The 23,151-nt window shown below is 43.6% G+C and overlaps 2 protein-coding genes and 3 long non-coding RNA genes across 5 annotated transcripts in view; 3 read left to right on the top strand and 2 right to left on the bottom strand.

The window, feature by feature from the left end:
* Positions 1–23,151, bottom strand: part of LOC107307923 (uncharacterized) — a 201,861-nt gene that overhangs the window by 62,018 nt on the left and 116,692 nt on the right. The gene's annotated exons all lie outside the window — the stretch shown is intronic.
* Positions 384–7,581, bottom strand: LOC146753323 (uncharacterized). Its single transcript, XR_014939803.1, has 2 exons — positions 6,828–7,581; positions 384–626 (listed from the first exon to the last, which is right to left on the bottom strand). It is a non-coding gene; the product is annotated as an uncharacterized LOC146753323 (long non-coding RNA).
* Positions 8,378–11,000, top strand: LOC146753324 (uncharacterized). Its single transcript, XR_014939566.1, has 3 exons — positions 8,378–8,872; positions 9,552–9,734; positions 10,309–11,000. It is a non-coding gene; the product is annotated as an uncharacterized LOC146753324 (long non-coding RNA).
* Positions 12,118–13,152, top strand: LOC146753325 (obscurin-like protein 1). The gene is made up of 2 exons (XM_085529904.1): positions 12,118–12,463; positions 12,787–13,152. The coding sequence occupies exons 1-2, from the start codon at positions 12,205–12,207 to the stop codon at positions 12,957–12,959; spliced, it is 432 nt and encodes a 143-aa protein (XP_085386030.1). The 5' UTR covers positions 12,118–12,204; the 3' UTR covers positions 12,960–13,152.
* On the top strand, positions 13,795–17,724 carry LOC146753326 (uncharacterized). The gene is made up of 3 exons (XR_014939347.1): positions 13,795–15,359; positions 15,983–16,077; positions 16,974–17,724. It is a non-coding gene; the product is annotated as an uncharacterized LOC146753326 (long non-coding RNA).

Below are 23,151 nucleotides of genomic sequence, written 5' to 3' on the forward strand. Positions count from 1 at the left end.
CAAGAAATTGTCATTGAAATTAAATATCTGTGAAATTCAGCTGGCTGCATTCACAGAACCTGGCGTTAAGATCTGCTTTCTGGTGTATATCTTGAGCCTATTTTCTATAACCCAGTCCTCATTTATGAACTGAAGCTCTACTGAAAACCTTTCGCTGTGTATGCTCATGCTGCAGTGCAGCGCTTGTGACCTTTAACAGCACATTCACGTTCCTCTGATCACAGGATCCTTAAGGTTGATTAATACCCTCTAGTCCGACTACTCACCCATCTCCACCATGATGCTCACCATCAGCAGGCTAAAAACTCAGCAGAGATGATAGATCAAGCCCAACACTGGATTTGGGATTGTCATCAATTTACAAGCAATGAGCCGATAATGTTCCAATTAGAAACTTTTATTAATTGTAGCGGGTAAAACAAAAAGGCAATTCAGCGCTGGGCGACAGGGGAATCCTCGTTCCTCCAACTGCCGCACCTTCCCGTCCCTTGCAACTTCTTTTGTAAGGTCCATCCCGAGTGTATTGTCCTTTAATTGGTCGGTCGTGATCGTGCCACTTGGTGTGTCGTTCCTTGGTTGGTCCTTCCGTGAAACTTTGTATCCATCGGGGCGCGCTTTGCCTGTAACTATGCAGAGTACACAATCTACCCATAAAATTAGAGTGTTCTGCAACCCTTGTGGCCTCCATATTCCACCATCACATCCCGGTCCTAATGAACAAGCACTCCACCACAATGCTACCACATCCCGGTCTTAATGAGCAAACATTTTATCACAGTCCCCCCTTTTCTTTTATTGTACTATTTTGTTTTGCTCATTAAACCGTTTTAGTTCTTGTCGACTCCATTCTAGAGCATCCTCTTCTCGTTCCCCATCAAGGGGTTCATATCTTTCTCTAATTACCATTAGGTGGGCTGCCTCTAGCCTGTTCTTAACGATAACGATTAGTCTATTTAAAATACAGGGTCCAAAGGTCAAACCTAATATTATCATAATAACTGGTCCCATTATTGTGGATAATAATGTAGTGAACCAGGAGGAACCATTAAACCAACTCTCATACCAACTTCTTTGAGACTCCTGGGCTCTTTTTCTTTGTTCTAACTGTTTTCTTAGTTCAGCCATTGTATCTATTGCTACCCCCGTTTGATCAACGTAGGTGCAACATTGTTCTTTAAGAGCCACACATAGTCCCCCTTGCTGCAATAGGAGAAGATCCAACCCCCTTCGATTTTGTAACACTACTTCTGATAAAGACCGTACCGATTTTGTAAGCGCATTGATGGCTTCATCTATTTTCTGTAGATCTTCATCCACAGATTGTCTAAGGGTTTTCAGTCCCTGTGGCTGGTTTATTAAAGATGCTACTCCAGTCCCCAGCCCGGCCCCTCCTATAGTTAATAGCATTGCAACGGTTAGGGTTGTGAATGGCTCCCTTTTAATCAGGTGATGTTCAGAGGTTTCTTGTTGACTGATCACATAATCTTTAGGGTGATATATGATTCGTGGAACTATAATTACTTGTACACAGTAATTGGTGGTTTGATTAAATATCTTAGTCGATAAGCATGTAGTGACCCCTAATTTGGCACATATCCATTTAGCATTGTCTGCGGGTAGGAGCCAGTCTGAGGGTTTCTCCTGACTTTGTACTTCTATAGTTTTATTACATAGATGTCGTTTTTCTAGAGGTACAGTTCCCACACACACACCATTTCCAGTAACATGTGCTAGAGTTATCCCTGGAACATTAGGCCTTCCCTTTTTCCATAGGCACTCTGCTGGGTTAGTCCCATTTCTTCTCCTAATCTTCGCTACGGACCCTATTGCTTCATAAAAAGGGGGTCTTATATCATAGCATAGCCAACACTCCTTAGTTAATTCTGGGTAGGTGTTGTTTAACACCTTGAAACTAGACTGAATTATTTTCCAAAGGGTGCCATATTCGGTAATATAAGGGCTTGCTTCGGTCGGGCCTACAGTAACAGCTTCTGTCTTATTCTGATTGTTATTTATTACTACGTTAGGTCCTATACCTATTGGGGGGTCTGGCGGAACTCTTTCTTTTTTAATAAGGAAATGGCCCCCTCGGTCTCTTCCAGGCTCCCACATTCGTACCCCCCAAGTCTTTCCTATCCACCACACTGTGTTTTCTGTTTTAAGGATTTTTATCTCTAAATGTTGGCATGTTCCTTCACCAGAGTGAGTCCCATAAGTCGGAGGTGTACAACCTGAGGGACCCCAACTAATTGTTATATATTCATCTTGTCCCCCCCCTGGCAGAAATCCCAGTGAAACCGTTTCACAACCCCAGTATGCACAATAATATTCCCCTGGGTAATTACAATAACTTTTCCCTGGATTTGATGCTGGGCAAGCATAGATTGCCTTGCGATTCAGGCATGGTTGTGTTGGTACTAAGTCACATACTTGACTTTTAAGGATGGGAGCGCCTGGGGTCACGTCTGTGCTTATCACCTTCTGATCTTCCCCTCTGATTAGGGACCACTTAAATGGCTCATGTGTCTGTACCTCTGTACCCCAACCCTCATTAATGAGACTTAATATTATTATCAATTGAGCTAGTTTTAGATAGGCAGTTTTCCCACTGCAGTAGTGAGTCTTTAATTGCTCGGGGGAGTTATTTCCAGTCTTGGGGTATCTTCTGGATCCTAAATCTTTGGATTCATTCATAATGGAGCAGACTCCTCCACATGTTTTATCTCCTCTGCCTCGCCCATCGACTCGGTTGCCTCGAGCCATGGGGTGTATAATCTTCTCGGCAGCAAGAGTATTCTTCAGGAGGGGCTGGTTTTGCTTCCCTTTTAAGTGGGTCTTTGGGGTACTGCACCCTATTCTTTTTCCCACTGGTTATACACTTAAGTGATGCTGGTAAGGATCCAAATTCACCCCCAGGTTTACCCCCTTCTATTAAAATTTCCACGGCCACTCTGAAGGCTAATAACCAATTTGTGTATTCCTGTTTTCGCAGTGGGTCCACTACCTTTCTAAAACATATCCCAACAGTTGCATTCACAATAGTCAAAATATTCCCTTCTACATTAAATTCTATACTGATACGTTTATACAATCATTGTTAATTCATGTTCTCATTTTCCTTGACGGAGGGTTTCGTGACAGTTTTACTTTCAAATCACCCGCTGGACTAGTGACTCTCCATTCGTGATTTTGTACTGGACCCTTAACACGACTAGCATGTGTCCATCCTTTTTCAGCAGTTCTGATGGCAGTATTGGTAGTCAATAATACCAGATAGGGACCTTCCCAGCGAGGCTGCAGTGTGGTTTCTCTCCAGGTCTTTATCAGAACCCAATCTCCAGGCTTTATCTGATGGAGGGTAATGTCAAGAGGGGGTCTTTGAGTCAATTGTCCCTTTTTCCACAATTCCTGTTTATACTTCATTAATTCCGTGATATAAGCTTGAATGTTCTGATCTACCACCCCCGGGTGATCTTTAGGGGTTCCTGCATCATATGGCATTCCGTATAACATTTCGAAGGGAGATATTCCTATGTCAGCCCGGGGCTGGGCCCTAAGGTTTAAGAGGGCAAGGGGAATGCATTTTATCCATGAAAGCTTAGTTTCTAGTGTTAATTTGGCCAATTGCTTTTTTAGTTCCCCATTCATTCTCTCTACTCGCCCTGAACTCTGTGGGTGCCAGGGAGTATGTTCTTCCCATTTTATTCCCAAGGCTTCAGCTATATTTCTAGTGATTCTTGATGTAAAGTGTGGTCCTTGATCTGAATCTATTACTTCTGTTACCCCATACCTAGGGATGATTTGTTCGAGTAATATTTTTGTTACTACCTGAGCTGTTGCTTTAGTTGTGGGGAATGCCTCTACATAATGTGTGAGGTGGTCTATTATGACTAATACATATTTATATCTTCCTACTTTAGGAAATTTGGTATAGATAGTGCCCTCTTTTCCCTGTAATCTTTTTAGTGCCTGTAAAACAGCATACAGCTCGCAAGCTTGAGCTGACCAAGTGTTAGTCAAGGGTCCTGATTCCAATACCCGGAGGGTCTTTCCATCTACTATTGCATAACCTGATCTTCTCTTTCCCTCCACTACTCTAGAGGATCCATCCACAAATAATTTTTCCCCTTCTCTTAATTCTTCTTCCCTGCCCAATCCTGTGTTAAAACCCCATACGCTGTACCACTGTCTATGTTAACGAATAAATAAAAGGGTCTTTTTAAGTCAGGCAGGCTCAAGACAGGGGCATTGATGAGATCCTCCTTCAGCTTTTGTAGATTCTCTTCATCTTGTCTATCCCACTTTATTAATCCATCGGTACTGAGCTTTTGATATAGGAACTTTACTTTACTGCTATAATTTTCGATCCATTGTCTACAATATCCCACTAATCCCAGCAATTGTCTTATTTGTCTCTTATTGCTTGGCGACGTCAGGGACAATATTCCTTGTATCCTTTCAGGATCTATCTTCTTTTCTCCTTTACTCAGGTAATGCCCTAGATATCTAACCTCCTCTTCCACAAATTGCAATTTCCTTTTTGATACTTTAAGTCCTTTCAGTCCCAAAAAGTTCAGCAATTTAATACTTTCTTTCCAAACCTTTCCCTCATCCTCTCCAGCAATTGATAGATCATCTACATACTGTATTAATTTGGTATCAGGATCTAGCTGATACTCTTGCAGGATCTGTTCTAGGGCTTGCCCAAACAAATTAGGGGATTCTGTGAAGCCTTGGGGGAGTACAGTCCATCTTATATTCTCTCCTCCTCCCTGTTTTCAGGCTTCCTAAATTTTTGCTGTCCTGGAATTCGATTTTGCGTCCATCCCCCCATTTTCCTTTCCAATTCCCTACTTTCTCTGACCGCTGTTACCATCATCCTAACCTGCCTATTATGTCTTTCTTCCTCCCTTCTTACATATACCTTCTGAGCTTCCCTCAAAAGTTCATCAAGCCCCCGATCCTGCCAATTTTCTATCTTTTCTAGTTTCTTGCGGATATCTTCCCAAGCCTTAGCTACGAACTGTGTTTTGAGCAGAGCCTGGCCTATCGGTGTATCGGGATCCAATCCTGAATATAGTTGTAAATTCTTGCGTAACCTTTCTAGCCGTTCAGTGGGTGTTTCCTCCTTCTTTTGTCTTTCATTAAAAGCTTTATTTATATTCTGACCTCTTGGGACCGCCTCCCTAATGCCCTGGATAATAATAGTCCGTAGGTCCTGCATGTGAGTCCTATGATTCTGGTTCTGATGGTCCCAATGAGGATTTTGTAGAGGCCACTTATCATCTGCAGCAGGCCCATGGGCATGTAGGGCATCCCAAATGCGCATCCCCGCACGCCTAATCATGCCTTTTTCTTCCACTATAAATAATATACTTAAAATAGACTGTAGTTCCTCCCAAGTGTAAATATTTGGCCCTAAGAATTGATCTACTCTGTCCGCCACCCCCAGGGGATCTTCCAGTATGCTGCCCATTTTTTTTTTTTTTCTTAAAATCTCTAACATCCCCTGAATTTAAGGGCACTGATATAAACCCCATCTGAGGTTGTGGACCTCCCATGGGCATTTCTCTTAAAGGGTAGAGGTTATTTTGTCGTGCCTTTGCCCGTGTCACAGGCCCTCCCCCTTCTATCTTTTGTACTCTCTCGAATCCATCTGCCCATGATCCAACTGAGGAGGAGAAGGTAGGGGAATTGCTGGTGGTAAAGCATATGGTGGGGGTCCCACTAAGGCCTCCTCTTCCCTTCGAGGTTTACGTTTTTCGACATCTTTTTCTTTTCGTGTCAAATTAAAAATGGGGACTCCTAAACCCTCTGGGCGAGTGACGCATACTGCTGCATAGTCACTTTCTTCTTGATTGAAAGGGGTTTTGGAGTTTACCCAAAAATTTAATTGCTGTTGTACCCAATCTTCATTAGAACCATACATAGGCCACCATACTGCCGGGCCAATTTGTTGTCCACTCCAAATTTCTATACAATAATAAATCATCTTTGCTTTATCTTTATTTCTTGTTCCTGGATAGTGCATCCAGGCAATTAGCATGAACCCTAGAGGTGAGTCCTTAGGAATGGATGGTCGTTTACAAGGCGTGGGTGGTTTAGTTTTACACTGCCCCATCTCGTTCTTTACTTCTTGCTCTCTTGTTTTATTCAACGTCTGTAGCTCCCCCTAGTGCCCGTAGCTCTAGGGGAACACCTAAATAATAATCATCCCTAGTGTCCGTAGCTCTAGGGGAACACCTGAATAATAATCATCCCTAGTGCTCGTAGCTCTAGGGGAACACCTAAATAATAATAATCATCCCTAGTGCCCGTAGCTCTAGGGGAACACCTAAATAATAATCATCCCTAGTGTCCGTAGCTCTAGGGGAACACCTGAATAATAATCATCCCTAGTGCTCGTAGCTCTAGGGGAACACCTGAATAATAATCATCCCTAGTGCTCGTAGCTCTAGGGGAACACCTGAATAATAATCATCCCTAGTGCTCGTAGCTCTAGGGGAACACCTGAATAATAATCATCCCTAGTGCTCGTAGCTCTAGGGGAACACCAAAGAATAACCCTCCATAGAGCCCATAGCCCTAGGGGTTGTGGTGGTGAAAGGGTCCCGCTTATACCCTGTACCCACCCTTCGGCGTGCCCTCACTCAGTGTTGCATTCACTCGCTTCCCCCAGGTCGTGGCCCACGCCCTCGCGGGCAATGGGAACCGCACTACTGTGGGGTCCACACTCGCTCGGGTTAGTGCCGGCTGCCGGCCCCCCTTCACAAGCACACAACACTCGCCACACGCCGGATTCCCAACCCAGACCGGACTATACTCACCTGTCCTGCGTCTTCGTCCGGACTTTCGTGCACGAAATTTAAAGGGTTAACCGGTTTTTACTTGCCTTTGTGTTTTAAATTTCGGATCGTCGGGAGGAGTAGGGCGGGAGGATAGGAGCCGAGGCCGCCTATTTAGGCGGGGCGCCCCCTCAGGCTCGTACCCACGCCAGTATTCCCGTCCGAGTCACGGCGCCAAATTGTCATCAATTTACAAGCAATGAGCCGATAATGTTCCAATTAGAAACTTTTATTAATTGTAGCGGGTAAAACAAAAAGGCAATTCAGCGCTGGGCGACAGGGGAATCCTCGTTCCTCCAACTGCCGCACCTTCCCGTCCCTTGCAACTTCTTTTGTAAGGTCCATCCCGAGTGTATTGTCCTTTAATTGGTCGGTCGTGATCGTGCCACTTGGTGTGTCGTTCCTTGGTTGGTCCTTCCGTGAAACTTTGTATCCATTGGGGCGCGCTTTGCCTGTAACTATGCAGAGTACACAATCTACCCATAAAATTAGAGTGTTCTGCAACCCTTGTGGCCTCCATATTCCACCATCACATCCCGGTCCTAATGAACAAGCACTCCACCACAATGCTACCACATCCCGGTCTTAATGAGCAAACATTTTATCACAGGATGGCTAGAGATTCCTAAGATATTGAAGGATTGCTTGCAGGTGGTGTTGGCTCAGGTATTCACCCTGCATCCCACCTCCCGTTCTGTTTGGTTGAGAATCAGGCATTCTGCAATTTCACTTTGTAATTCAAAGTCCCTGGCTTTATCTGTTAAAAAACTGATCTAAAACAAGCCAAGAAGACTCCATTGGAACTGGTTGATGCAGAACAAAGGCATCCCCAAAGGACAAGTTGCACTGTTTGATGAACATTATTGGATGAGAGCTAAGCTAAGATTTAAAAAGTTCTGGGGCTGTCTCTGAGCATCCAATCCAGAGGAAGCCTGCATGATTCCCTGAGAATGGATACCTCCTACTTTGTTGTAGGGTGAAGGGAACACTAGCAGTAACTCCTATCACAAAATGTCACATGGCTCAGACAAAAAAGCCATTAAGAGGGCTTAATTAGGAGCACCAAATGGTCACAAGATGGTCTTAGGGCAGGGAAGTAATCTATCTACGTGACATTGATTGATGCTATTACTTCTAAACAGCTTGACTCTAGAGGGACTGTTCTTCTTTGGTCACCTAGTTTTACAAGAATAGATGACTCCTGTCTATTACAATTTTTAACTCATTATTTGTTCGCTGATGCCATAAATGTGCCTGGCATAGCAATTGGCCTTGGTATATTCAGTGACTGAAAGCAACAGTTGTTGCTCTAAGAAATGCAATGCTAAGCTAGGTCTGCCTGTAGCTGACAGCCATCAGCTTGCTCCTCAGGCAGGTTCTGTCTGGATGGAATGAAGGGCATGAAATACTGATGTGCTCATCAAACGCTGCTTGTTAGCTTAGAGACAAGGTGTTGAATAGGTTTGTTCATGCATTGCAAACACGTTACTTAGCTGCCTTCATTTTAGCTTCAGAAGAACACGTGCAGAATACAGAATTGATTAAAAGAAATAAGAACTGTCTGCATAGAACTTACTCTTTCCTTACACAGGAGAATCAAGCAGACGTTTGTATGTGAGTACCTCCAGAGGTGAAACTCAATCACCCAAATGTAATGAGCAGAGACATTACAATCAGTTCTAACTGTATCTTAATGCTGTACTGAAGAAGCCTGAGTCAGGATGTAAACCACTTTCTCTTTTTTTCTTCAGATGAAGCCATTGATTTTGTCAACAAGCCCAAAACAACTCCAGAAATATCAGTCAGTCCTTCTGAAGACCTGGAGCTGGTGTGTGAGGTGTCAGCTGCAAGCGGAGCTGTCGTATGGAAGAAAGGTCAAATAGAGGTGAAGCAGGACCAGAGGACAACCATCATCTCCCAGGGGACGCACCGCAAGCTCATGGTCAAAAATGTGACCCTGAAAGACCAAGGGAGCTACAGCTGTGAAACAAAAGATGACAAAGCAACATTCCAACTGAAAGTCAGAGGTGAGAAAATGCTTGGAATCTTAGCATGCAAGGAGTGAGAAAAGGGGAGGTGTTTGAAGAGATCTGGTTACAAAATTTGAAGGACAAAATGAGGTTGAAAATGCCAATAATCAGACTAATAAATGGTCTGGGTTGCAAAGGCCCACAGTGCTCATCCAGTTCCAGCCCCCTCCTTCCTCTGTGCAGGGTTGCCAAGCAGCAGCCCAGGCTGCCCAGAACCACATCCAGCCTGGCCTTGAATGCCTGCAGGGATGGAGCATCCACAGTCTCCTTGGGCAACCTGTTCTAGAGGGCCGTTCCCTTCTGATTTACTGGAAATGTAGAGAGACATCAGAAGAAAAAAAGAGAAGGGAGGAGGTTCAACAGTGCATGCAGGTGTTCTAAATCTCATGTCCAAATCTGCTATCAGATAGCGAAATGTTTAGCTTTGTGATATGATATGATATGATATGATATGATATGATATGATATGATATGATATGATATGATATGATATGATATGATATGATGTGATATGCCTATCATTTCCCAAGGCAAAATAGAGGGGAAAGTGTTTTCCTGCCTTAATGAGGCATCATGATGCTCCCTGTGAAGGGCAAGTATAGTGAAAACGGGGAACTGGAGTAAGCTCTGCAGCAGACTACAGCAAAACGGTGTGACTGTTGTGATGTCCCTGCAGAGGAAGAAGACGTGTTTACAAACAAGGACAAGGTACAAAAGGAGGTGAAGGCTGTACTGACTCAAAATGCCACGCTGAGCTGCGAGGTGGCCCAGGTGAAGACGTAGGTGAAGTGGTACAAGGAGGGGAAACTGATCACCTGGAGCAAGAAGTTCAAGGCTGAGTCAGACTAAATCTGGATAGGTGAGTCTGCTACTCACAGTAAGAGACCTGGTAGAGCTGACTATTCCCAGAGCTCAAAGTAAAATAGATATCTGCAAATCACACACAAAGAACAAAGGACTGCTTTGGTGAGCATATTTCCTTTGTGCCTTTGACAGTCACAGTTGTGGCAATGGTAGAGGCCATGAGGAGTCTGTTCAGGAAGCCAGGAGTACTGTTCTGGGTCATGAAAAGGCAGCCAGTGGTTTGACTATCACATGTTTATATGTTTTGATGTTTCACAGTGGGTCTTAAGTAAAAGGAACTCAGGTTTTGGTTGCCTGCAGGACAGATGTTCTTTTGGGTTCAATATGTTTGCATAGTGACTTGCAACCATGGGACTGGTGTTCAAGGACCCTCTTGGTTCCTTCAGCTCCTAGGTTCTTTCTTGCCTAGATTTGACACTTAGTTTCAACAGAAGAGCTGATATTCTCTGGTGAAGGCTATTAGTTTGGTCACAAGTGGCAACCTAAACCTGTTCCAACCTGTACATACAGACCTGCAAGATGGTCTCATTTCAGTCCCTCAGTCAATACTTTTTCTTTTCTTCCCTCAGAGCCAAAACCTGTGTTTATAAACCAGGAGCAGGTGCAGAAAGAGGTGAGTGCTGCCCTGACAGCAAGTGCCTCCCTCAGCTGTGAAGTAGCACAGGATCCAACTGGAGTAAAATGGTTCAAGGATGGAAGACTGCTTGCCTCCTCCAGAAAGTTCAGAATGGAATCTGTGGGCAAAACACGGCGTCTGGTTGTGGAGCAGCTGGAGAAGAAAGGTGCTGGAGAATACATCTGCGAGGCTGCTGTCCAGAAGATGACCTTCAAGTTGGAATCAACTGGTGAGCATTCGCTTTGGGAGCACTAAGCAGCTGTTTATGTGGCTTAGAGGAAGAGGAAGTGAGCCATGTCAAAGGGAAGGTGGTGTGGCGCAGGAATGCAGTTGAGATCAAACCCAGCAAACGTTTCCAAATTGATGAGGAAGGGGTCAGAAGAACCCTGACAATAACAGGGATCTGGACTGAGGATGAGGGAGAGTACTTCTGTGAGTCCAGAGATGACAAGAGCAGCATTACCATCACCCCCAAAGGTATGTCTCTGGAAATGAAGGCTGACAGTGTGGAAGGATCCTTGGCTTCCCTCATCAGCCATTACAACACTGCAAAGCTGAGTTCATTTGTGTGTTTATGCTGTTCTTTGTGTTAACAACCAAGTACAAAACTTGTCTTTCTCTCTAAATAACTGTGGAACAACTGCTTCTGAAGAGCACAGCAGTTAAGCGAGGAAATCAGCCTTCAAGGCTGGAGTTAAGCATCCCATATGTAAGATGGGATTTTTTTTACCCCTTCTTTGCCTCTTTTCTTCTTGCATCTTTGTAGATGCAAGGAGGAGCTCCTCTACAGGCAGGGGATGTGAGTGTGAGTTATGGTGATCACTTACTGCGTGTCATAAAATCTGAAGCTTCCAATAAAATCATTGACTCTGTTGGCTCTTTGAAGGTGCTCATACATAACATGATAGCTGGTTTTGAGTTATACAACAAAAAAGCCTTTAATGGTTGGATGACTGGATAAGTCATTTGGAGGGGCTTTGAAGCCTTCACTGTGGGTTTCAGGAAAGGTTAGTGAAATATCTGGGGCACAAAGAGCTGAGCATGTCCTGGAGCAATGGAGAAGGGCTGGATGATTTTTGCGGGTATTTTCAGCCATAGAATTTTGTGTTCTGGTGGTGTCAGTACATTCTTTCTTGCAACATGGACGGGTTGGTTTGTTGCATTGGTTCAGACTTTTGTACTAGGAGCTCAGCAGTGGTTAAAGCTCACACTTGTGCAAAGTAAACAAGCTCCTGCAATTCGTCTCTACTCTGTTTTAGCTGTGGATTAGCTTGACAGTTCCCTTCCATAAGCTTTATGGTTCCCTTCTGTAAGTCTACTTACACAGACTGAGTTGCTTAACTTGAAGTCTTGCTCCAGGATTTTGAGCATATTATTAGCAAAAATATCACAAATAATTTCACCAACAATTCTCCCCACCTATATGTAGCTTTCCTTTTTTTCACTGGCAGGTTTTACACTGGCAGATAGGGTGGGCATGTAGAAACAACCCCATTAATTCTGACAAAGCTCTGATTTCTCTGACTGGCCTTTGTTTTGTGATTCAGCATGCATGCCCTGTAGCTAAAGCCTGGATGTCTTCCCCAACATCTTCAGTCTCCCATCCTTACTTAAGTTACTTCATTGCAAATCTCTCTGCTAGTCCAAGAGAGTTTTTATTTTACCCCTTCTGTGAGGCAGCAGCTGGATGGGAAGGGTGAGATGAGTGAAGACTAGGTTGTTTGGGTGGCTTTTTTTTTCTCAAACGTCCCTTCCAACCTAAACCTTTGTCTGATTCCTTTGATGATTCTATTTCTCAGCTGCTTGTGTGAGATCTCCAACCTGTCCCCGTTGTCTTTCAGTGCGGCAGATGAAGCTGGTGAAAGGTCTGCAGCCCCTGGAATTCCCTGAGAAGGGAACTGTCACCTTTTCGGTGGAGGTGTCCCATGAGGATGTGGAAGGGACTTGGCAGAAGGACGGCGTGCGGCTGAAGCCTGCACCAAATATCATGATGGGTGTCCAGGGGAAGAAACATTCCTTGACACTTTCTTCTCTGAGCCTTGAAGATGCAGGACTCATTTCCTTTAAAGCAGAAGGCATTAATTCATCGGGGAGGCTCACTGTGACAGGTATTGGTTGGTGCAAGGTGTGATTATCTGCTCCTGTCCCAGATGACTTGAACAGCAGAACCAGCTTTCCTTCCAGCTGCAAAGAATGTTATGCACTGGGCCATTGCCACTAGAGTATCCCTGAAATATCAAGAGGATTGTTGTAACATTGTTGTCCCTAGCACAAGTAATGATAATGTGCTCAAAACAATAGGTTTTTTTGTTGTTAATTACAAGTTCTAGTAAGCATGGAGAGTAGGCACTGCCTTTCATTATTCCTTATGCCAGATGCTCCTAGAGACCTCATTCCCAACTAAATCCACATCTTTCTTTCTCCTTCTCAGAACTGCCTGTGAAAATCAGCAAACCATTGGCAGACATGAGCGTCACTCAGAAGGACAAGGTCACATTTGAGTGTGAGCTGTCCAGGCCCAACGTGGACATCAAGTGGTTCAAGGTATGGCATGTAATGGTATTTTCCTTTCTGACTTGTCTGGAAATGAATGAGAGCCTTTAATTTCACTTCCAAGGGATGCGAGTCTGAGCTTTTGCTTGATAGCTTTTGCATTGCTCTCTTTTCTTTATGCTCTTTTACTTGCCCAGATCAGCACTCTTTGTTATTATGTCCTGAGTTCATTTATCAAGTTGAAATGGAAGTTTGTTTTGGGTTTCTTGTGAACTCCTGAGGTCTTGCTGCACAAAATATTGTTGGTTGGTGTAGAGTCTTGAGCTTCAAATCTAACAGAGAAATTCTCAGCCAGTTTTGCCATTTCAAGCCAATTTTGTAGCCTTGTTGTGAACTGGGTTTTAGGGTGAAATCTGAGTTTTCTTTGCACCTGACAGTGTGAGAATTTGCTCTGGCACTTTGTGTACCTCCCCTGTGCTCAGCTGTTCCTTCCCTTACTTGGGGATAACGTCATTTATTCAAGATGATGTCCAAACGGACTTGTTAACAGTTTTCCACAGTGCTTTAAGCTGTCATAGGTCAGCCAGAATTTATGCATGTTCTGTAGCCATTCCTGCATGTTGAATACACTGCACTGTGCTTAAGCTTCAGCATATGTTCCAGTAAGCACAGTTCCATTAATTCTAGGGGAGCGGGTGAATTAAGCATAGATCTGAAGGCTGCCTATGCTCAGTGCAGAGATGGAAGGACTCGTGGAGATCTGACTTGATACTTTCCCTTCTTAGATGGGAAGGAGCTCCATCATAGTAAAAAAGAGGGCATTACTTCCCAGGGAAATAGGAGAAGTCTCATGATTCACCAGTGTGAATATGAAGGTCAGGGAACACCCACGTGCCAAGCAGCTGAACACAAGACATCAGCTACCCTAAAGGTTCATGGTATGTTTAAATGAAAGAGCAAATAAATCCTCTTGTGGTGTTTTGCACCACAGGATTAAATGCTTCATGTGCAGTTTGGGCACTTCTTGGTTAGTCCTTTTGGATACCTTTCTCTTTCTTCTTTATGCTCAAGACAGATTTTCCCTCCATGTGTTGCACTGGTTAAACCCCAGTTTGTAGTTCATCAGCTGGCTCTGAAGCATCAGACTGGTTACTGAACAGACGGGTCTGCTGTGCCCTGGTAGATGCCACTTTCCAAAGGGACGTCTGAAAGGATGCTTTTATCTGATTTCCTACTAGATGCTGTCCTCATGTGGCCACTTGGGTTCAGTGTTTGCATGAACATGAACATCTGTTCTGTCCCATGACTTTGGTGAACTCTCATTTTCTCTCTCAGTCTGCAACCAGGTTGGGTTGGTGTTTCAGCACTGGCTGTTTTATGCAGGAATTCTGCCCCAGAGGTTTATCCAAGTTGTATCCAGGCCCTTCAGAAGGAAAGGGAAATAGTAGCACAGAAATATGAGCTGATTCTGACATAAAGAAGTGCAGACCTGGAGAGTTAAAAGGGATTGTGTGATGTTCAAGGGATTTTGAAGCAAAAATGTCCCCTAGGTAAGATTTCTGGCTGACATTCCCCATACATTGTGGGCACACAAGCTAAGGAGAGACTAGTGATGAGCATGCAGAGAAGCCAATGGTTCAGACAGGTTTGTAGTGACATGACATTGTAGAGTTCTGCCTAGTTTTCCATGGTGGAAGGTGGTGTTGTTACCAGTTTTCTTTAACATTTTTGTAGGCAACATGGCCAGTGGAATCAAATGCACCCTCAGCAAGTCTGCAGATGACACCAAGCTGAGCGGTGCTGTTGATGTGCTAGAGGGAAGGGATGCTACCCAGAGGGACCTGGACAGGCTGGAGAGGTGGGCCCTTGGCAGCCTCATGAACTTGAGTGTGGCCAAGTCCAAGGCCCTGCACCTGGGTCAGGGCAATGCCAAGCACAGGCACAGGCTTAGAGGAGAATGATTTGAGAGAAGCCTTGACCCTGAGGAGAAGAGTTGGTCTGGAGGGAGGTGTCCCTGCCTATAGCAGTGGGATTGGAACTAAATGACCTTAAAGATTCATTCCATTCTATTGTTTTTCTACCCTTAATTTTGCTTGAAAGGTTTTAGAATAAATGAGATTCTGGTTTCCATGAAAACTGTTTGCAGGGAGCTCCATTGTAGCTAGTAAGTCTATGTTTAAGTTCAAGGCCAATAATGCTTTTACTGTGTTGAAGAGAGAAATGACGCAGGAATGGATGATGGTTTAGAATAAAACATAATCCTACTTATTTTCTATGCAAATATGTGTAAGGAAAAGATGCTGCACTCAGTTCTGGAAATACCCTGACAAATATATCTCTAGTGCTTCACAGCTGGAGATATCAAGATTGTTAAAGCACTGGAAGATGTGGAAGTGAATGAATATGGGAGTGCATCTTTTGTCTGTGACATTTCACACGATGAGGTTCAGAGCCAGTGGTACAAAGATGACAAGCTGAAGGCTGATGACAACATCAGAATGCGGCAAGATGGTAGGGTGTAAGAGGGGGATCTTTCTCCTGAGTGGGGGGTTGGTTGGAGATCAAACAGAAAGGACATCTGAAATGAAGTGAAGAAGGTTCAGAAGGGAGTTCCCCTTTTGTTTTGGGACTGAGGTTAGGGTGGAACAAGTGACAGGTGGGAAGCTTAGTGTGGGAAGTGTGATGCTATCCCACAATCCCACACTGCCAGGAGCAGGTAGGAAATGAGTGCAGTTCTTTCCAAAGTGGGGGTGAACAGGTCAGTCAGTTCACCTCTCCAAAGAGGTTTTGTCTGACAGTGAGTGTGATCCTTCTGTATCAGGTACTTTGAAGGTGACGGCGGCCGCATTCGGTCAGTCCTTGTAGAAGCCATGTTTAGATTCTGCTTTGGTGGGGATGTGGATATGGGGGAATGGGTGGTTTCATTGACATGAGAGAACAGGCAGTGATGCTGTGAAACCAGATGGATGATGCTCAGCCTGGCCATGTTCCTCAGAGCTCTTTGCTCAAGGAAGCCAAGTGTGGTTGTGGGTTTGCTCTCAAGAGCACAGTTTGGTAGGGATGAGTTGGTGGTTGGACTAGATGAGCTTAGTGGTCTTTTCCAGCCTTAGTGACTCTGTGGTTCTCTGCTTCAGGAAGGACCTACTCGCTGACTTACACACGTGTCCAAGCCAAGGATGCAGCAGAAATAAAATCTGTAGCAGAAAAAGTGCCCATCTTACAGTTAAAGGTAATTATGCTTCTGATGACGATTTTGCTTAAATTATCTTATGTTATAAACCAGCCAACAACTTTTGCTTTAATGTCAAGGAGGTTAAACACCACCAGAACCTTTCACAGAAATAAAAACTCCTAGCTACCTACCTTTCTGCCCACAAAATATGCAGCTTGTCTTTTGGGATTTACTTTTGCTAAGTAAAACAGATTATTTTCTTAGGAGGTTGATTTTCTACCTCTAGACTTCAGATTTGTGTTTGAACGTTGAGGGATAAAAACATAGCTTGACTTTTTCTTCATTTTCTCTGTCTGTTTGAAAAGAGCACAGTTTTGTTTTTTTTAATATATACAATGTTAGGGTATATATATGATGTTAAGTGCGATAAAGAAAAGGGAGACATTTGAGTTAGCACAGTACTCAAGAGTTCAGTTCCCAGCTTTGACACTGTTACAATTAAAAGGGCAAGAACATCCTGGAAAATGAATTTCTCCTAAGTAGAGTCATTACATTTGAGCTACAGAGACCTTTACTAGGAGAAAACTTGTTGTTCAGAGCTAAGTTGCTGTATTTAACCAAAGTAATTATCAATGTCCATGTTTCATTGAACCTCTTTTCCATTTCGTAATGCGAGGATTTTGATATCGGGAAGGGAAGGTCATGGTTTGATTTGGATGTTGGACTGGGAATCAGAAGATCTGGGCTCTCTTCAGGTTGTCAGTCTTATTTTCTGACTTCTTAACAACATTCCTTTCTTTCTATTATTTTTTAATGATGTTTTAAGGCATTTTGAGCTGATAGGTGTAGTGTTCATGTGCAGTAATGCTGACGTGAGTAAGTAGGGTGATAATGTAAGGGTTTTTTACATTCCTTCTAAATCTCTGCTTTCTCTTGTTCCATCCTTCTTAAAGAGCAATCCATTAATCTAGTAAAGGAGCTGTGTGATGAGGATGTGACTGAGCCTGAAGAAGCCAAATTTGAATGCGAGGTATCCATTCCTTCTGTGAAACCTCGCAGGTGGTATCTACGTGGGAAGTCTTACAGACTGGCGGAAACTTGATTATGCAGCAAGAAGGCACCATCCACCGGCTGACCATACCAAAAACCACCACTGATATGACAGGCACCATTCAGTTCTCAATTGGCAGATCCAAATCCACAGCCAATCTGCTTGTTAGAGGTAACATATCCTGGCTTGGTTTACATCATGAAGATGAAGAATTAATTAATGTCCAGTCTTCCTTCACTGGGGTCTTTGAAATATTGTGTGTGTGTCTGGAGGTTCTGCTCCATTTCCAGTTCAAAGTCATTGGACACTAAATGAGACAGCTGCGTCTCAGTAAAAGATCTGTATGAATAGTTGTGATGTGCTTACTATTCAGATCTACAGAGCTGAGGTTTTGTCCTTGGCTATACCAAAGAAGTCAAATCAGGTGAAATTAATTGTATTTCTGAAGTAGACAAGTTTAAGTTTGGTAGCACCTAAATTTGATGCAGTTTGTCATTGATTTTATCTGAAAGAAATTTGCAGGCTTTTTATCTGCTGTTGTCCCCAGTGTAAGAGTCTCCATTCACATCCTAAAGTACTTATTATATTTTCAACTCACTCTTATTTGAATAAAAGCCTCAACTGGGAGCAATTTAATAAGCACAGAGCAAGAGCTGGAGCTTGCATTTGGTAGATACTATACAGTATTACTTTATAGAAATGTAATCAATGGCCTTCCCTATAGACAATCATTTGTTTTATCTTTAGAGTTGTTCAAAGAACCATTGTGAACATGAAATTAATTGGAATGGAATAGTTGCAAGAGACTTTCCTCTTCTTCCAATTGTCCTCATCCTTTCTTCTCTTCCACCCCTGCTTTTCAGATTACCATATACAAATCACCAGGAAGTTGGAGGACAAGACAGCTTTGGAATGTCATTCTGTCATCCTGTCCTGTGACTTCAGGCCTTCTCCAAAGGTTGTGAAATGGTTCAAGGGCCACACACCCATCGAGCCCTCTGAGAAGTACAAGATCAAGAGGGATAAGCATTCAGCAGAGCTCCAGATTCTGAAGCTGAAGCCCGATGATGCTGGTGTGTACAAGTGCAAGGCGGGAATTGCAGAGACTGAGGCCACGCTGACAGCTGAAGGTATGAGCAGGGAGGGTGGCCTCTTCCATGTCCTATTTCACCTCAGATTTCTCTTCTTGAGGTTGATTTCTGCCGTTCTCTCCTGCTAACTTTGCAAATGTATAAACTTCACTGAGAAGATTACACAAAGATTATCTAGTCCAGCCATTCTACCACATCCCAGTATGCTTTATAGTAACAGTGGTAACAGTTCACCTTGTTTCCCTACAGCCCACGATGTAGAAGTAACGAAGCAGCTGCAGGATGTGGAAATTGAAGAAGAGAGCTCTGCTGTCTTCTCCTGCGAGCTGTCCCATGATGACGAGGATGTGGAATGGTTTCTGAATGGCAACCTCCTTTACACCAACAATTACAATGACATCAAGAACGTTGGCAACTGCTGCACACTGACAATGAAGCAGGTTAAGCCTGAGGATGCTGGCCCAGTGACAGTGAATTCAGACAAGGTGTCAGAAAGCGCACGCCTGAAGGTGAGAGGTGGGTCTGATCACAACCCTCCTGGATGTAAGAGATGCTAAGGAGCTCCAGTTCATTCTATTGTGCAGCAGTCCTGCTTCTAAAGCTGACCTCTCTGGGGTGACAAGTCATCAGGGGCTTTCTTCCAGTGGAAGGTTCCATTGCAGCAGATATCAACGAAGGAGGATGGTTTTGGTGTCCTGCCAAAGCATTCCATTGCTTTTTATCATCGTTTTACTTAACACAAGGAGAGTTACAGGAGCAAATTTTTTTACTGCTTCAGTGCCATGCAGTGTCAATGCTGTTGTCTCCAAGGATTTATGACTGCAGGGAGAGATCATTCAGTGTGTGTTTTGCCTCTGGAATGACTAATGACCAGGCTGTGAGCAACCTGATCTAGCTGTGAATGTCCCTGTTTATTGCAGGGGAGCTGGGCTAGATGGCCTTTAAGGGTCTCTTCCAATTCTAAGGATACTGTGATTCTAATCTGCTCTCCCCAGTAATTAAGCTCTTTTACTCTGCGCGCTCAGAGTTTGAAGGATTTCCTCTTTCTCCTTTCTTTTGCATTTGGTGGATGTTTTTTCCCCAGTGTAAACCTCTGATGTGTGAAATAGAAGATAGATAAAAGGAGTCAATAAAGAGGAAAATCAAAAGTGTTCAGCAGCTTATCCTCTTAATCCTGTGGCCTGCTGCATGAGCTCTGCTCCACGTGAGGGCAATGCCAGCTCTCCAGCTTTAGAAGAGCTACATCCCAATTTTTTCATATGATATCAGTCCCACCCACGGCAATGCAGGCTGTCCCTCCTGTTCCCTGTATTCTCCTACTGAATACTTGAGAATTCCATAAAGCGTATTCAGTCAACAGACATGAAACCACTTTAGGTTCTATATTGGTGTCGTCAGTACTGGTAAAGATTTATTGATACCTCTTTAAAAATCTGAACACAACTGGAAATGTCTCAACTTCTGTATCACGTTGTTCTGTTTTGCCTGTTTAATTGCAGAGAAGCCTGCTGTCTTCATGAAGTGTTTGAATGATGCTTTTGTTGAGGAGTGGGGTGTGATTAAATTGGAATGCGAAGTCTCTAAAGAGAAGGTCAAACCAGTGTGGAAAAAGGACGGTGTTGTGCTCACATCTGGCAACAAGTTTGAGCTGCTACAGTCTGGGAAGACCCTATGTCTCCTTCTCCATGACCTCGAGAAGTCAGATGCAGGTTTATATACCTGTGATATTGGCACTGATGTTGCCAAGTCAAATGTCGGCGTTCAGGGTAAGTACTGTGGAAAGTGAAGGAGTGCTAAAAGCACATTCAGTGTGGTCACTATGTCTTACACCTATTCCCCCACGAGCCTTAATAGTTTCTACAATAGAAGTGTATTACTGCAATTTAGCACAGTGATGTCTGGAAAATTCCCATTGCTTTTGAAGTAAATGTATCTCATTTTGCCATGAAAATCACCAAACACATCAAGAATGTCCTGGAAATGTTTCCTTTCTAAACATCCCTAAAATGGAGAAATGGTTTGAACACCAGTAGGGGTAGGATGGTAACAAATTAGCTAATAGAAACAGTTAATGTCTTGTCGTAGGCAAAACCCTTTTTCTCACGCAGCATCCTAGAGTTGTCCTCTCTGTTAGGTTTTTCCCTCTGTAGCTCATTGAATCTTCATTGTGCTCCATGGACTGAGCTGCTCTCCTTGTAGTTCTTCCAGAGCAAAGCCAAGAGATTCACGTCTCTTTTTTTTTATAGCTTTCTGGTAATTCTGAGTGGAGAATGTCTTAGAGAATACATCAGTGAGGAACGCAGCCATGATCTGCAAATCCTGAGTTCAAACACCAGTACTGCTACTCACATTGGTCACGAATGCCTTTTCTCCATCTAAACCTCATACTAACCTATCTCTTATCTTCCAGAGCTGAATATTGGCATTAGCAAACGGCTGAAATCAATGAAATCCAGGAGATAGAAGATTGCACTTTTGAATGCATTCTGTCCCATGAAAGCATTGATGAGTTCAAGTGGACACTGAATGGAAGCAGAGTGGAAAGTGGTGGGCGATTTAAAGCTTCTAACGTGGGTTGGTAAGAGACTCTCCTTATCAAAAGTGTGACTCCTACTGACTCTGGGGAAGTCGTTTTTATTGCCTGTGGTCTAACCTCCAAAGCCTCTCTGTCTGTGAAAGGTAATGAGATGGGAGAGATTCTGGGGTCTGATTCCTTCAACTGTCTTCTGATAAGGTTGTCATGAGAGCTAACTCATAATATGGTTAAAGTGAATAGCAACCTTCTACTTGAACCTTGAAGCACTGAGAATTTATCTTAAAAATAAGTAAAAGGAGGAACCATTTGACACAAATGTGAGAACTACCCAAAGCACTGGGGTAGTGTTGGAAATGAGCATCTCACTACAGCTTGTTCCATTAACAGTAAATCAGGAATGATCTGTTGAGGGAACTGTGGGAGCAAATATCCTCTAAGTATAAGCTGAAGGGATGGCCTTCACATCATCTAGCTGTACAACAAATTCCTATCTAGAACATGTGCATCTGAGAGCATCATCTGAGGCTCCCAGTGTGATCAGTGGAGAGAAGGAAGAGGCAGTTTTCAGACATGGTTCATCATCCTCAATGGGGTAGATTTAGGAGAGAATTAATGGTGCCTGGAATTCTATTGTCTGTACTTTCAGATTACTGCTGGCTGTAGGATGGCGTCTGTTGCAAGTGCCTCTCTAACTTATGTCCAGCATGTAGATGCTTGTATTTTGAGAGAGGCATCCTACCCTAAGTGTATGTTACTCAAAAAGCATGTTTTCTTTCAGAAAAACCTACTGAGGTAACAAAACAGCTGGAGGATAAGACAGCAGCAGCAGGGCAGGACATCAGCCTGAGCCGTGAGCTGTCGAAACCTGATGTGAACATCAGGTGGTACAAGGATGGCAAAGCAATCAGAAAAAGCCAGAAGTACGACTTGCAGCAGGAGGGAACTGGGGCCATTCTGATCATCCATGACTCTATTGCCAAGGCCAGCGGGGAGTACACCTGTGAGACAGAGGACTCTGAAACAAAAGCCAGGGTCACTGTGCAAGGTGAGTTGAAAAGCACACTGGGGATGGCATGTAGAGAAGTCGAGGTAAATATCTGCACCTGTGGGTGATGTTTTTCTCTTCTGTTTCCTTGAGCGGGATCAATTCTTAGTTTTCAGAAAATATGGTGGATTAAAATATTTTAGTTAAAATAATCTCTAAACTGAATGATAAATGGCATGAGAAAGCAAAGCTGAGAACTAAGCTCCAGAAGAGAAAACAAAGTCCAGTATGGCATATTTAGAGACAGGTGAAGAACCCTTGAGCACACTGAGGAGTACTAGCATACTCTGGAATGTCTCTTGGGCTCCCTACAGCACACATACTTGCTCTGGGGCATGTCTGGATGTCTGTAGAGCTAATTGCAGGGCCCTGAGAAACCTCTGGGGCACATTAGGGGGCACTAGTTTCCATGTGAGTGTTTCCAGGTTCCCAGAAGTCAACAGGGAAGCCTTTGGAGACCCCTTGGGAAGACTCAGTGGGGCCCTAGAGTGATGTAGCAGCTTGTGTTGGTTACATCTGCTTGGCAGGGAAGCGATTTCCGTGCTGGGAGCTGACTGACTGGGAGGTGATTCCCTTGGTTTAATTAATTTAATTACCTGGATTATAATTAAATAACACTGTTCAGCGTTCAATCAAGATTATATTTTTCCAAAGTACTTCAGTCATGCATCTGTAGCAGCTTTGCTAAAATATATCAAGTTTATTCAAAATTCCAGTGATGCTCCTAAAGCACTTGAAGTGCATTTGAGGTGGCGAGTGACAAAACAGCTCTGAGAGAATCATCATCAAATCAGAACATTGGAACGGTAACTAATAGCAGAGATTCTGAAAAGAATATTTAAATTTTCAAATTACCTTTTTCTAAAGTTGTATTTCACCAAGTTTCATCAATGTGCACACTGAAAAGCTGACTTGCTATGTTTCTTTTTATAAAAAATCATGTGTTACAATTGAGAAAAGAAGGTATAGCATGTAACATTCTCCAAGTAAAGTGCAAAAAACATTTCTTCACAGTTCCAATTAATGTCTTATGTTTTGCTCAGACTCACTAAATGATGTACTTCAGGGTACATCACATGGGAATATAAGAAGACTATTCAGAGCAGGAGCTGCAGAACAAGATGAACGGCATGGGAAGGTAAGGCCGGGAACCAAGGACACAGCTTTTGTGTCACTCAGCCACCTGTGGCAGAGGTCAGGATTTCAGCAGGGATTTGTGCAGACATTCCTTGAACACCCCCAGGGTGGGTGACTCCACCACCTCCCTGGGCAGTCCATTCCAGTGCCTGGCCACCCTTTCTGAGAAGTAATATTTCCTAATGTCCAGCCTGAACCTCTCCTGCCGCAGCTTGAAACCATTCCCTCTAGTTCTATCAGTAATGACACGAGAGAAGAGGCCGACCCCCAG

Source organism: Coturnix japonica, chromosome Z (genome assembly GCF_054131305.1).
Source record: "Coturnix japonica strain WE chromosome Z, WE-NBRP24, whole genome shotgun sequence".
NCBI classification, from domain to species: Eukaryota; Metazoa; Chordata; class Aves; order Galliformes; family Phasianidae; genus Coturnix; species Coturnix japonica.